Source organism: Schistocerca gregaria, chromosome 5 (genome assembly GCF_023897955.1).
Source record: "Schistocerca gregaria isolate iqSchGreg1 chromosome 5, iqSchGreg1.2, whole genome shotgun sequence".
Lineage (NCBI taxonomy): Eukaryota > Metazoa > Arthropoda > Insecta > Orthoptera > Acrididae > Schistocerca > Schistocerca gregaria.
Window position 1 is genome coordinate 26,440,160 of NC_064924.1, and position 12,873 is coordinate 26,453,032.

Sequence of the window (12,873 nt, forward strand, 5' to 3'; positions counted from 1 at the left end):
TTCCCACAGTCCATGTTTCACTACCACACAATGCTGTACTCCAGATGTACATTCTCAGAAATTTCTTCCTCAAAGACTGATATTTATTATTAATAGACGTCTCTTGGCCAGGAATGCCCTTTTTGCCATTGCTACTATGCTTTTGATGTCCTCATTGCTCCGTCCATCATTGGTTATTTTACTGCCTAGGTAGCAGAATTCCTTAACTTCATCTATTTCATGATCATCAATCCTGATGTTAAGTTTCTGCTGTTCTCATTTCTACTACTTCTCATTACCTTCATCTTTCTTAGATTTACTCTCAATTCATACTCTGTACTCATTAGACTGTTCATTGTGTTCAGCAGATCATGTAATTCTTCTTCACTTTCACTCAGGATAACAATGTCATCAGCAAATCATATCATTGATATCCTTTCAGCTTGAATTTTAATTCTGAACCTTTCTTTTATTTTCATCATTGCTTACTCGAAGTACAGATTGAACTGTAGGGGCGAAAGGCTACATCCTTGTCTTACACCCTTTTTAATACGAGCACTTCGTTCTTGGTCGTCCTCTCTTATCATTCCCTCTTGGCTGTTGTACACATTGCATATGATGCGTCTTTTCCTATAGCTTAGCCCTACTTTTCTCAGAATTTCAAACATCTTGCACCATTTTACATCGTCAAAAGCTTTTTCCAGGTCGACCAATCCTATGAACATATCTTGATTTTTATTTAGTCTTGCTTCCATTATTGACCGCATTGTCAGAAGCCTCTCTCGTGACTTTATTTTTCCTAAAGCCAAACTGATCATCATCTAGTGTGTACTCAATTTTCTTTTCGATTCTTCTGTGTTTTATTCTTGTCAGCAATTTGGATGTATGACCTGTTAAGCTGATTGTTCATACATTCTACACACCAATGTGAATAGTCATTTTGTTGCCACTCCCGCATCGATCTTAGAAATTTTGATGGAATGTTATCTATCCCTACTGCCTTATTTCATCTTAAGTCCTCAAAAGCTCTGTTAGATTCTAATTCTAGTACTGGATCCCCTATCTCTTTTAAATTAACTCATGTTTCTTCTTCTATCACATCAGACAAATCTTCCCCTTATAGAGGCTTTCAATGTATTCTTTCCCCCTATCCGCTCTCTCCTCTGCTTTTAACAGTGGAATTCCCATTACACTCTTATTGTTATCACCCTTTTAATGTCACCGAAGGTTGTTTGGACTTTCCTGTATGATGAGTCTGTCCTTCCGACAGTCATTTCTTTTTTGATGTCTTCACAATTTTCCTGCAGCCATTTCATCTTATTTTCCTTACACTTCCTATTTATCTCATTCCTCAGCGACCTGTATTTCTCTGTTCCTGAGTTTCCCAGAATATTTTTCTACCTCCTCTTTTTGTTGATAAATTGAAGTATTTCTTCTGTTACCCATGGTTGATTTCTTTACAGTTACCTTCTTTGTACCTATGTTTTCCTTCCCAACTTCTCTGCTGGACCTTTTTAGAAATGTCCATTCCTCTTCAACTGTACTGCCTACTGAGCTATTCCTTATTGCTGTATCTATAGCCTTAGAGATCTTCAACGGTATCTATTCATTCCTTTGTACTTCCATATCCCACTTCTTTGCGTACTGATTCTTCCTGACTAATGTCTTAAACTTCAACCCGCTCTTCATCACTACTATATTGTGATCTGAGTCTGTGTCTGCTCCTGGGTACGCCTTACAATCCAGTATCTAATTTTGGAATCTCCATCTGACTGTGATGTAATCTAACTGAAATCTTCCCGTATCACCCCACCTTTTCCAAGTATGCCAACTCCTCTTGTGATTCTTTAACAGAGTATTCACTATTATTAGCTGAACCTTTTTACAGAACTCAATTAGTCTTTCTCCTCTCTCATTCCTTTTCCTAAGTCCATATTCACCTGTAACCTTTTCTTCTACTCCTTCCCCTACAACTGCATCCAGTCTATCATGACTATTAGCTTTTAATATCGCTTCACATACTGTATTACTCTTTCAGTATCCTCATACACTCTCTCTACCTTTACAAACAAGAAAAGTCATGTAAAGAGTCATTTACCTAGTTAAAGGTCTAGTTTGAGCACAAGTCTCGCAAACTTTTTGTGACACCCTCCAGTGAGCCATTCGTACAGACCTTCATCGTATACATTCAACTTTCCATATTACTCCTATTGGATATTCTAGGTGGGATTGGCCCAGTGAAAACAGTCTCCTTTGTATACCGACTTCATTTTCCTAGTAGTGACAATAAACCCTAGTCTGCAAGCTTGAGCCTATGTGAGGGCTCCATTCCATATATAGTACAAATTATATTTGAACAAGTTGACTGATTCTTACTATGATCCATGGGAATTGTAATTGGACGACTACAATACACTGTAATGGTTAATAAAAAATAAACAGAGAAGAAAAGAAAAGGTTGAAAATTTGGGAAGAAATTGTGAAGAAAAAGGGGATTTTAAAATCGTAAATGACCGTGAAAAAGGGAAATAATGAAATGCAAATCGGAATTCGTATTACAGAAAAGCTATCGGACTTCATGATTCGGAAAAGCTATTGTTGGGGTGGTCCTTGTGACGTTTTTGAACAAAAGTTAAACCAATTTCCACTACAAAAATTATTGAAAAAGAACAGAGAATAACAAAATGCTGACAGGGGAAAGTGGCGTAGATAAGAGTTCATCCTTTACCATGTTAACATGTCTTCTTTCGTGCGGCGTCCAGGTCTTGAAAAATCTCCTACTTCATTTCTGCATGAAAAGTCTGCTCCGAAATCTTTCATCGTCCAGGAATTTCTAATGTATACAAAACCGTCTTGAAATTAAGTGCAATTTATTTTACGTTGCTTCCCTCCTCCAGTTGTCATAACAACTTCCACAATACGTCTACACATTAATAAGTTTATTTTCGTCTTCATCAGATCACGTCTGCATTAAGCTTCCGCTCTCAAGAGACAGTAAAGAAACGGATATAAAAAAATTACAATTTTAGTATTTTCTCTGCCGTCGAGCGCTCATACCGCTGCAACGGTATAATTTGTGCCTGAGGGAACGAGTGTAGCGCAGCGAAATTCAGTCACGCTACATCGCCCCCTCGACTGTCACGCTAAAACATTTAGTGTGGCAGGCCAGCAAACAATGTTATAGATATACCTAAATGTCAATATATACATATTTTCATAGGAAAGGCCACGTGCATTCATAGGGAATAATCTTTGTCAATACTTACTTTCTAAATCTATATACTAAATACAATTGTTACAGTTTTGATCCTTTTTACAAAATTAATATACATATATTTACATAGAGTTTGTGTGAGCAAGCTGCTCGCCAGGCGCTTCAGGCGTTGGTTTCCCAATGCATCTCTGGCAGCACGTAGCGCATGTGCAACAACATCATTGAATTTCGCGTGCGGCAGTTTCAAAATCGCTGCGTTATGACAGTCTTGCACAGTATTCACTTTCACATAGTGTTCTTTACAAGTTGTTATTCCAGCATAAATGGCGTGACACCATAAGATTGAGCGTGTGCGTGATCTGAAGCAATGTCCAGTCTTCTGTTACGATACAACACTCCAGGTCCTTGGGCGTTGTTCCCGGGGCATATATGGTCAATGTAGTTTATAGCCTCCACATCGCCTACGACAGGTGCTGAGTCTTTTTTTTCCCTCAAAGCATCTGAAGGCCGGCCAGGAACAATGGCGTCGATGTTCGCGAAGGTAGGTGTTTCCATCACGTTGTTTACACTTGCCAACAAACGATCACTTGCAGTGTGAAAATCCTCATTATCGTCGAAGTAAATTGCAGTGTATATCGGTTTACAAACAGTTATTTGGTTTATGCACCATAAGTTTCACAAATAACACAAAATTCGTCGTTTATAACGTTTACAGTTTAACACAGTTTGCAACACTTCTTTGCCAAATTTACATTTTAACAAAGTTCACTGTGTCCCAGCATGTTTACATCGTTAATTATGGAAGACTATTCTTCGTTATCACATTTCAAAATATGTTGACAATATGCAATATACAGATACATATAAATTTACAAGAATATGCATGTGAAATATTTACACTAAAAAATTATACTAAGTCCCATTGGCTTTCTTTTGTTGGTGTTTATGGTCATTTTGATTTTCTTTATTAAGGTTCGTGCCAAGGGATATCAGACTTAATATTTAAAGCATGGGCTTTCCTTCATTTATTATTTATTTTCTTTCTTGTGATTCCATATCTGGCTAGTGGTTGACCAGACTTGTAATGCCATACTTATTTTTCTTTGTCTTTTAATTCATGCCTGAAAATTTACTGTCACACAACATACTCTTACATTCCATAAACAAACAATACCCAGCTGCAGGTGGTGGTAGGATAATGGAGAAAGAAAGATAGATTGGAAGAAACTGTTCACGACCCATAAACTATCAAATCCTACAGCTAATACATAAAGAGAGAACATAATACATTATAACGTTTGCATCACCTTCAAGGGGTGTGTGAAAGGAGGTGCTTACAATTTACCAAATCATGGGCAAATGTAAGTGTCCTTACGTCAAGTCTGTGTAGTGTAACGTCATGACAGATTCTCTGTTTGTGTTCTGACTGTTCATATGAGTTAAATGTATTATACATTAACAAATCCTTGCAAGAGTAAATCACATAGCTGCTCAGTACTTCCTAGACATCTCCACTTCTTGTGGATACCGTCTATACAAATGGAAAATATATCTCAGAGATTGTCTCTCTCATAATAGGTATTATATAATAACATACCAAATTTCCTCTCAAGCGTTCAACCATGAACTTTCTTCTATTTTAGTGAAGGTTAAACATGATGTATGTGGTGTATATATATAATTTCTTTTATTTTATTGACAGTAAAATGTCTCTTCCTCAGTGTCCATTGCTCGACATTGATTGCACGGGTGGTCACTGCTCCTTTGCACTTACCTTGCATTACCTGAAAAGTTGTTGTCTTCAAAGTAGATGTAATTTTGTCATCTGTTTGCTTAAGTGTAGGTGTTGTAAGAGTCGCAAAATGGCCTGAATAACTCTATCTTTTTCTTCCTCAGGGTTTTCTGTTGTGTGTGAGTATAATAAAGGCTAACATGGCACTAAATTTCACTTTTGTAAAAAAATTATACAAATGTATTCACATGAGGGCTGTGTAAAAACTATATTTCAACTTAAGTTCCTTAAAATATCATTCTCCTGTCTGAACACGAACTATAAATGTTTTCTTCCACACAGTGGCTTAACAAAACTTAATGAAAGGTTACTAAGCTACAATTCTGAAATAAATTAAAGCTAATGTGTTTCCAAGTTACCTTCTTATTACACTTCATCATTATGTTCTCTCTGCTTTTCTTTCATTCGTTCATTTTCAAGGGCACTGAAAATAGGTTCACATTTAACATCTTGTACTCGCGTGTTGTGACTCATCACAAATGTTTTCTTTCAAACTAAAATTCTTATGCAATCCTAAAGATATAAACTGTTTACTCACTTCTCTATGTAGCACAATATTACCAAAACATTCTCACTCATTCCTTACTCACATATTCATCGTAATATAAAAATTCATTAAACATATTCCTCACCAAACATTAATATATCACATACGAGGGGCCATTTGACACTTCCATTCTCATAAAACTCCAATGATATTTTCCTCAAATAATCTCTTGTCTCCAACTACTTCACAGTAACTTACCTTCTTACATTAACGTAAATATTAACTCATTCATTCTTACATCGTCATTCATTCTGCTACATACCAATGTCATTACTGATCTCAATAGCTATTATCTCCTGTCATTAGAGTGCCTTGAAATAACTAACTAGTTGTTGATTCACCTTATAATTTACAATTAACAACAAATGTAACCTGTGTAGATCTCATTCCTATATGAATATATTTTCCCATTTAGTAAGTGTACTCACCTGGGTTTACATTCTCTTCATAATTATGTGTGCAAGTGTAACTGCAGTATATAATTTCCATAAATTAACGTTTGTGTTCTTTGGCTGTATAACTTAATGTTCGTGTATTCAATACAAATATTTAGGATCTCATTTTCACAGTGACTTGCTCATGTTCAAATTAATTGTCATTATATTATGTTGTTTTAGTGCACGAAGGGTTTCAAATGTCTCTGGGGATGCAACCCCCTCGGCTTGTGAGATAATTTGGAGTAACAACCTGGGTGAAGTATGCTTGCTATTCTGAAAGGACCTGAATACAATAAATCCTACTCAATCTCCTGATAGTCTGAATCTTTAAGTGTTAAATTACATACACTAACTATGGTAGGATATAACAATTAAAATTGACTTACTTCGTAATGTTTTTGTCGTGGTTCAATCATCTTAATAAGTTCAACATTAATTAGTTGTTCTCCTACAGATAATTGACATATGTCATTACTTAAATCTATGATTGCTTTGTGTTTATTCAAGAAATCCATCCCTAGGATGCAGTGTACAATGAGCATGTCTACAATCAGAAAATTACACTTGAACTGTATATTGGAAAATACAAGTTAACAAGGGCTTGCATGCGTATGTCTTAGATTTAGTACCTGTGGCACTAACCACGTGGCAATAATGTACCGGTAAAGTAGGTATGTTTAAAATTTGTTTCAATTCATTATAGACTGTGGTTGACATCACACTTGCAGCAGCAGCAGCAGCACCACCAGTATCGAATAAAATTTGCACATCATAATCGTTAAACTTAACCCATGCCGTAGCTTGTATGAATTCTGTAACACAACTGTCTGATTTAATGTTTTTCTCGTCGGTTAATGCCTGTTCTGCTGTCATTTTGTCATTGCACCTGAGAAACAAACCGTCTCAGCCGTTGCGCTCTTAACACCTCACGACCGAAGCAAGAGCGCTCAGCTCGGTCGTCGACTGTTTTCCGTCGTCTACTGTGTTTGGCCGGATTCATTGACCAGCACTTCCACTATGTTTACATTCCGGCCGGTTGGCGCCCACGCGTCAGCTGATGGCGCACCGCAATTGGTCGTCGTCGTCGTGCGTGAAATCTCGTGCATTCACTGCACGTTTTGGGCAGGTTAAGCAGGGCCTGCTGTTCCTGCGTCAGAGATCGCAATTTGTCGTTGTGGTCCTCACGTTTTGTTCGTCTTCACCTCTTCACGCTTCGTAAATTTTTCTTCTCTTGCTACTTGGATTACTCCAGCAGCAGGTCTGGCCATCTGGTCGCTGGGCGCCAGTGGGGTTGGTTTCCCAGCCCCCTGACCAGCGGGTTTTCGGAGGTCCTCGTCAACTCATAAAATGGTATAGCGAGCGCGCGGAAGCGGCGCTCCAACGTCTGGACTCCAGCGGCGTCGTGCAGCCTGCGTGTGCCGTAGTCCCTCGGCAGGTGTAGAGCCAGCCGAAGGGCTTTATTCTGCACACGCTGCAGCGTCTGGATGTGCGTTTCTGCCGCGTTTCCCCACACCACGGCCGCGTACTCTAGCACTGGCCTGATGAGTGCTAGGTACAGCGAGAGGCCGCAGTGGGGGGGCAGTGTCGTCGTTGGGTTGAGGAGCGGGTACAGCAGGCGCAACCTGCCGAGCGCTCGGCCCCTCAGCTCCCGGATGTGTGGACCCCACGTCAGGCGTCGATCGAGGGTGACGCCGAGGTATTTTCCTGTGCGCGACCACGGGATGGGGCCTCCCATGATCCGCACTTGCAGCAGCGCGTCGGGAATGCGGCGGCGCGTGAATATCACCGCCTGGCTTTTCCCGGCGTTGAACTTGAGCCGCCATTTGGTGGCCCAGGCTCCAATCTCGTTGCAGGAGAGCTGCAGCCGGCGGCGCATTAGCTGCGCGTCCTTGCTGCGAGTGTAGATGGCGGTGTCGTCCGCGTAGAGCGCCAGGTGCACCCTCGGCGTCGACTTTGGCACGTCGGCGGTGTACAGAGAGTACAGCAGTGGGCCAAGCACTGACCCCTGCGGTACTCCTGCTCGGATGTGGCGCGCCGTTGAGACGCCACCGTCAGCGCGCACATGGAAGGTGCGCCCGCGCAGGTACGACTGGAGAAGGCGGACGTGCGACACAGGAACCCCCTGTACCAGCAGCTTGTACAGGAGGCCGTCGTGCCACACGCTATCGAAGGCCCTAGAAACATCAAGGAAGACCGCCCCGAGGTACTCGCGATGTTCCAGGGCCCCCATTGCCTGCTCCACCAGTCGTAGTAGCTGATGCTGCGTAGCATGACCGCGGCGGAATCCGAACTGCTCGTCAGGAAGCAGGCCTTCTTCACTGACGTGGCGCTGCAGTCGGATCGGATAAATCCTCTCGAAGGTTTTCGAGAGGGAAGGCAGGAGGCTTATTGGGCGATAGCTTTGCGCCAGCCTAGGATCTTTGCCAGCCTTCGGGATGGCGACCACCTCTGCGTGTTTCCACGCAGCAGGGTAGACGCCAGTGCGAAGGATGGCGTTGAATATCGCTGTGACGACACGCACTGCTTCCGGCGGCAGCTTCTTCAGCAGTGCGTTACCCATCTTGTCACATCCCCCTGCCTTCCTGGGCTGCAGGAAGTTGAGGTGATGTTGGACCTCTTCTTCTGTTGTCTCTGTGAGGATGTCGTCCTCTTCCTGCTGGGTCAGGTACAGTGGGAGGCGCTCGTCCACCTCGCGGATCATGTCGTCATCGACGACGTCATCCACCGGTGTAAAGTTTTCCGCGAAGGCGTCCGCAAGGACGCTCGCCTTGGCATCTGGTTCCGCGACGACGTCTCTACCAACTTGCAGCGGCGGGATGCGTTGGCCCTTCCTCAGGAAGCTCTTAGTTACGGCCCAGGCGCTTCCGTCATCGATTCTGAGCGTGGCTATTTTGCCAGCCCAGTCCCGATTTCGGTGGTGGCTGACGGCCGCCGATATCTCGCGGCGCAGGCGATTTAGCAGGCGTTTGGTGGCGGGGCTTCTCGTGATCTGCCACTCACGGAAGACCCGGTTCTTCTCACGGATGGACAACAAGATATCCGGCGGAAGCTGCTTGGATTTATCCATCGGCTTCCTTGGTCGCTGTGGCGCCGCCGCATCTGCCGCCGCGAGTGTGTAGTGGGTGAACGCAGCTAGCGCGGCGTCCACCCCCTCCACGTCCGGATCGGGTGTGGCGGTGACCGTCTCTGCTAGGTGCTGTTGGAAGTGCGCCCAATTGGTGTTGAGGCGGGCGCTGCGGTGCTCAGGTGGGGCCATCCCGTCTGTGTCCATGTCAAAGATCACTGGCAGGTGATCCGAGGACAGGGCACAGCGGGTGGTCGCGATCGCGTTGTGAGCTGCCCCTTTCACGATCGCGATGTCTAGAACATCGGGACGGCCACGCTTCGGGTAGTGCGTGGGGTCGAAGGGACCCAGCACTATGGCGTCGTGGTGGTTTGCGGCCCGGAGTAGTCGTCTGCCGCTGATGGTGGTGACCCTGGAGTTCCACTCCGGGTGTTTAGCATTGAGATCGCCGCCGATGAAGAGGTGCCCGCGCATCGACAGCAGCGTCTCGATGTCCCTGGATTGCAGGTGTCCCGACGGTTGTCGGTACGCTGCCACGAACGTGACGTGGCCTGCGGAAGTGCAGACCACGACGCCCGTGGTTTCCAGAGTCGGCGTCTCTGGGAGTGGAACCTGGTGATGGCGCAACGACGTTTTGACGTACACCGCCGTTCCGCCTCCATAGGTTGCCCGGTCCGTGCGGTAGCAGCGGAAATTTGCAGCCCTCACGTCCACGCCTGGCTTCAGCCAGGTCTCGGTGACGAGGCAAACGTCCACGTGCTCATCACGCAGGAACTGGCGGAATTCTCCCGCTTGGGTTCTGATGCTGTTCGCATTCCACACACAAACGGTCAGGCCCTGGATGTGCCTATCCATGTTTGGGTGTGGGGACAGCTGGTGTGGTGATGGCCTGAACGGCCGACTGCACTGCAGACGCAATCATCTGCGGAAGTTGTGTCAGGAACAGCTTGAAGTCCTCCCTCATGGCCCTGACTTCTTCCGCGACACTCGCTGCAGAAGTCCTGTCAGTGCCTGGGGGTGGTGCCGCTGCCTGGTCTCGAACAGCAGGCTGTGGAGCTGGCGTCTCGCGGGCAGGACGCTCCCTCCGCCGTCCGCGCCGGCGGCCGCCCCTCGCTGTTGCAGGCTGCTCTCTCGGCGGTCCGCGCCCGTGAGCGACTACCGCCTCTGGAGCAGGCTCGGACTGGTTGCCACGCCCCCGTTCGACGGCGGCGTCGGCAGGACGCTGCTCAGTTGACTTGGCGGGTGCCTTGTCAGTGGCAGCGTTTGCGTAACTTCTCCCGGACTGCACCCGCGCGGAGTGCGCCGGTTGTCCTCGTTGTTTTGCGGTGGCACGCCGGAAGGCAGTGCAGCCGCGGTAGCACGCCACGTGTTTCTCGCCGCAATGGCAGCAAGTGGGCGCGTCCTTTCTCGGAATCTTACAATCTTTAGTGGCGTGGTCCCCCGCGCATTTGACGCAGCGAGGAGGCATCTTACAGTACTTCGCTACGTGGTCGAGGGCCTGGCAGTTGAAGCACTGCGGCGGGCCTCGTCTCCTGCGTAGCTTCTCTACGGTGACGCCGACATCGGCCACGTGCGTCAGCTGGAAGATTTTGCGGTTCTCGATGGTGTCATCGAGAACCGCCATAAACAGCGGCATGTCGGAGTGGTCCCTGGGCGACTTCATGCGCGCTGTGGCGCGGATGGGAAAGCCCAGATCTTCAAGTAGCTCCCGCAGGTACCCTGGGTCCATGCTGAACGGGAGCTTGCGAAAGACGACCTTCAGCGTCTTCACCGGCTCCGAGGAGTAGGTGAAGCTGTGAAGCCCCTCCTTTTCGGTGAGGTCCATGACCCCACGGTAGTCCTCAGCTGTTTTGGTGATGACGCGATGTAAGTCGCGCCCTGCGACTCGAAACGTCACGTTCCCCTTAACAACCGCTTTGATTTTCTCTCGGAACTCTTTGAAGCCGCCGGTCCACTTGATGACCACAGGGGGCGGTGGGGGCGACTTCCTCTGCTGTTGGCTCTCCATGGGCTCTCCAGCGTCATTTGAGAGGCCGGAGTACCGGTTGCCGGTGTTGATGGCCGACTGTTGGGCGAGCACGACAGCCCTGGCTGTGTGCTTGCGGGAGGGCTGTGTGAAGCCCTCATCGTCAGCGGCCGGGGGAAGGGTCTTGTTACCCTTCCTCGATGCTTTCCGCTGTGTGCGGAGAGTGGGTGCGCTGCTGTTCGAGCTAGTGGCAGACCTCTTGCAGGTGGTGGCAGCACTCGCGTCGGCAGGCCGCTTGCGCGAGTGATTTTCCACCTCCATGGTTTCAGCTGCCGGTTTTGTGCCTGGGATGAGTCCCATCAGGAAGGCAAGCTGCCTTTCTGCCTCCGGCGTATGCGCTGCATCCATTGAAGCCACTGGCGCCAGTGACTTGGTTTGCTCCGGAACAGTAGCCAAAGCATCCGTTTCGGCCCTCGTTTGCTGAACGGCCCGCACTGTGGCCGCGCTGCTGTTTTCCTTGGTAGCGCAGGACGACGGGGACGGGCCGCCAACGTCAAGTACGCGGGCGTAGGCGTGCAGGGGCAAGCCCCCATCCGCCGAAAGTGCCCGTCGGCTCCTCTGCGTATCTCCGTTCCTGCTGGGCCGGACAGTCGTAGGTGGCCGGCGGTTAGCGGCCGCCGACGGGGCAGGCCCCGCCGACAAGCCGTCCGCCGAACCACTCGCTGCCTCAGCCGTGGCTGAGGTCGCATAACGACTGCGCCGGTCCGTAGAGCTGTCCGACTCGTGGTCCATGTCCATCTGCCGGGTTGTTGCCGTTGGGGGGCCGGATGGGGTCGCCGACAGAGCAAGCTCTGCCGGACGACGATCCGCCACACCCTTCACATCTTCACAGCGGTCTGCTCGGTTCGGCATCTCAGCAGCCTCAGCAGCACCGCAATTGGTATTGCTACTTTGTGGCGGGGAGTGCATAACTGTACTGGGGAACGGCGGCGGATTCCGTGGAGGGTTATGATTTGTCATGCGTGAACTTTGTGTTTTCCACATATTCTGTCGATGATTGTTATTGTTTTGGTGGTAATTATGTCTGTTACATGGCATGTTCCTGTCAAAGTAGCCCGGGTTGTACCGGTCATTCTCACGTCTATTGCTGTTGTTGTACTGTCTGTGGTTTTCATTTTGCTTGTAGTTGCTGTTTTGATGTGAGTGATAATTATTGTTATTATTATTCCAGGAATTTCGGCGGTTGCTCCTACCGTCATACACGTTTCCATTTGAATATGTTTCGCGCGCAGGCATCGTAGTGTGTCGCGGCGCGGACGGATGGTTCCACCAACCACCGTCCCTACGGTTCCTTTGGGGTAGGTGCTGATTTTGGTTACTAATATGAGTAAAATTTGAATGGCGTGAATCGCCTCTGTAAACTACGTCCATTTTATCTAAGAAGTTTAAGAAAGTATTAACGTCATTCTCCGGTACTCCTATTAATCTGTCTCGGTATGGAAACGGTAAGTGGCTCTTTAAAGTGTCAATTATCGCTGGCAAGTCGGCTGGTTTGGACCAGCACAGTGTCTTGTCTAGGTACCTCTCAAAGTATTGTCTTAAACTCTCTTTTTTAGAGTCATAAGTCTCGGGGTTGCATACTTCTCTCCTTAGACTCTGTTGCTCATTCTCAGACCAGAATTCGTCCAAGAAGGCTTGTTCGAACTGTTCAAATGTAAGGCACCGCCGCTTCATAGCGGCACCCCACTTAGCTGCTCGTCCTCTCATGAGGTTGGTGACGCATCTGATTTTATCGACTTCTGACCAACTACGTGGAAAAACACCGTCAAATGATCTAATAAACACAATAGGGTGGACTTTGTGCTTGTCCTCAC

At 47.0% G+C, this 12,873-nt stretch overlaps 1 protein-coding gene across 1 annotated transcript; it reads right to left on the minus strand.

The window, feature by feature from the left end:
* Positions 1-7,212: 7,212 nt before the first annotated feature.
* Positions 7,213-11,791, minus strand: LOC126272784 (nucleolar and coiled-body phosphoprotein 1-like). Its single transcript, XM_049975931.1, has 3 exons — positions 10,946-11,791; positions 9,948-10,279; positions 7,213-7,378 (listed from the first exon to the last, which is right to left on the minus strand). Exons 1-3 carry the CDS (start codon positions 11,789-11,791, stop codon positions 7,213-7,215), a joined length of 1,344 nt encoding a protein of 447 aa, XP_049831888.1.
* Positions 11,792-12,873: the final 1,082 nt, after the last annotated feature.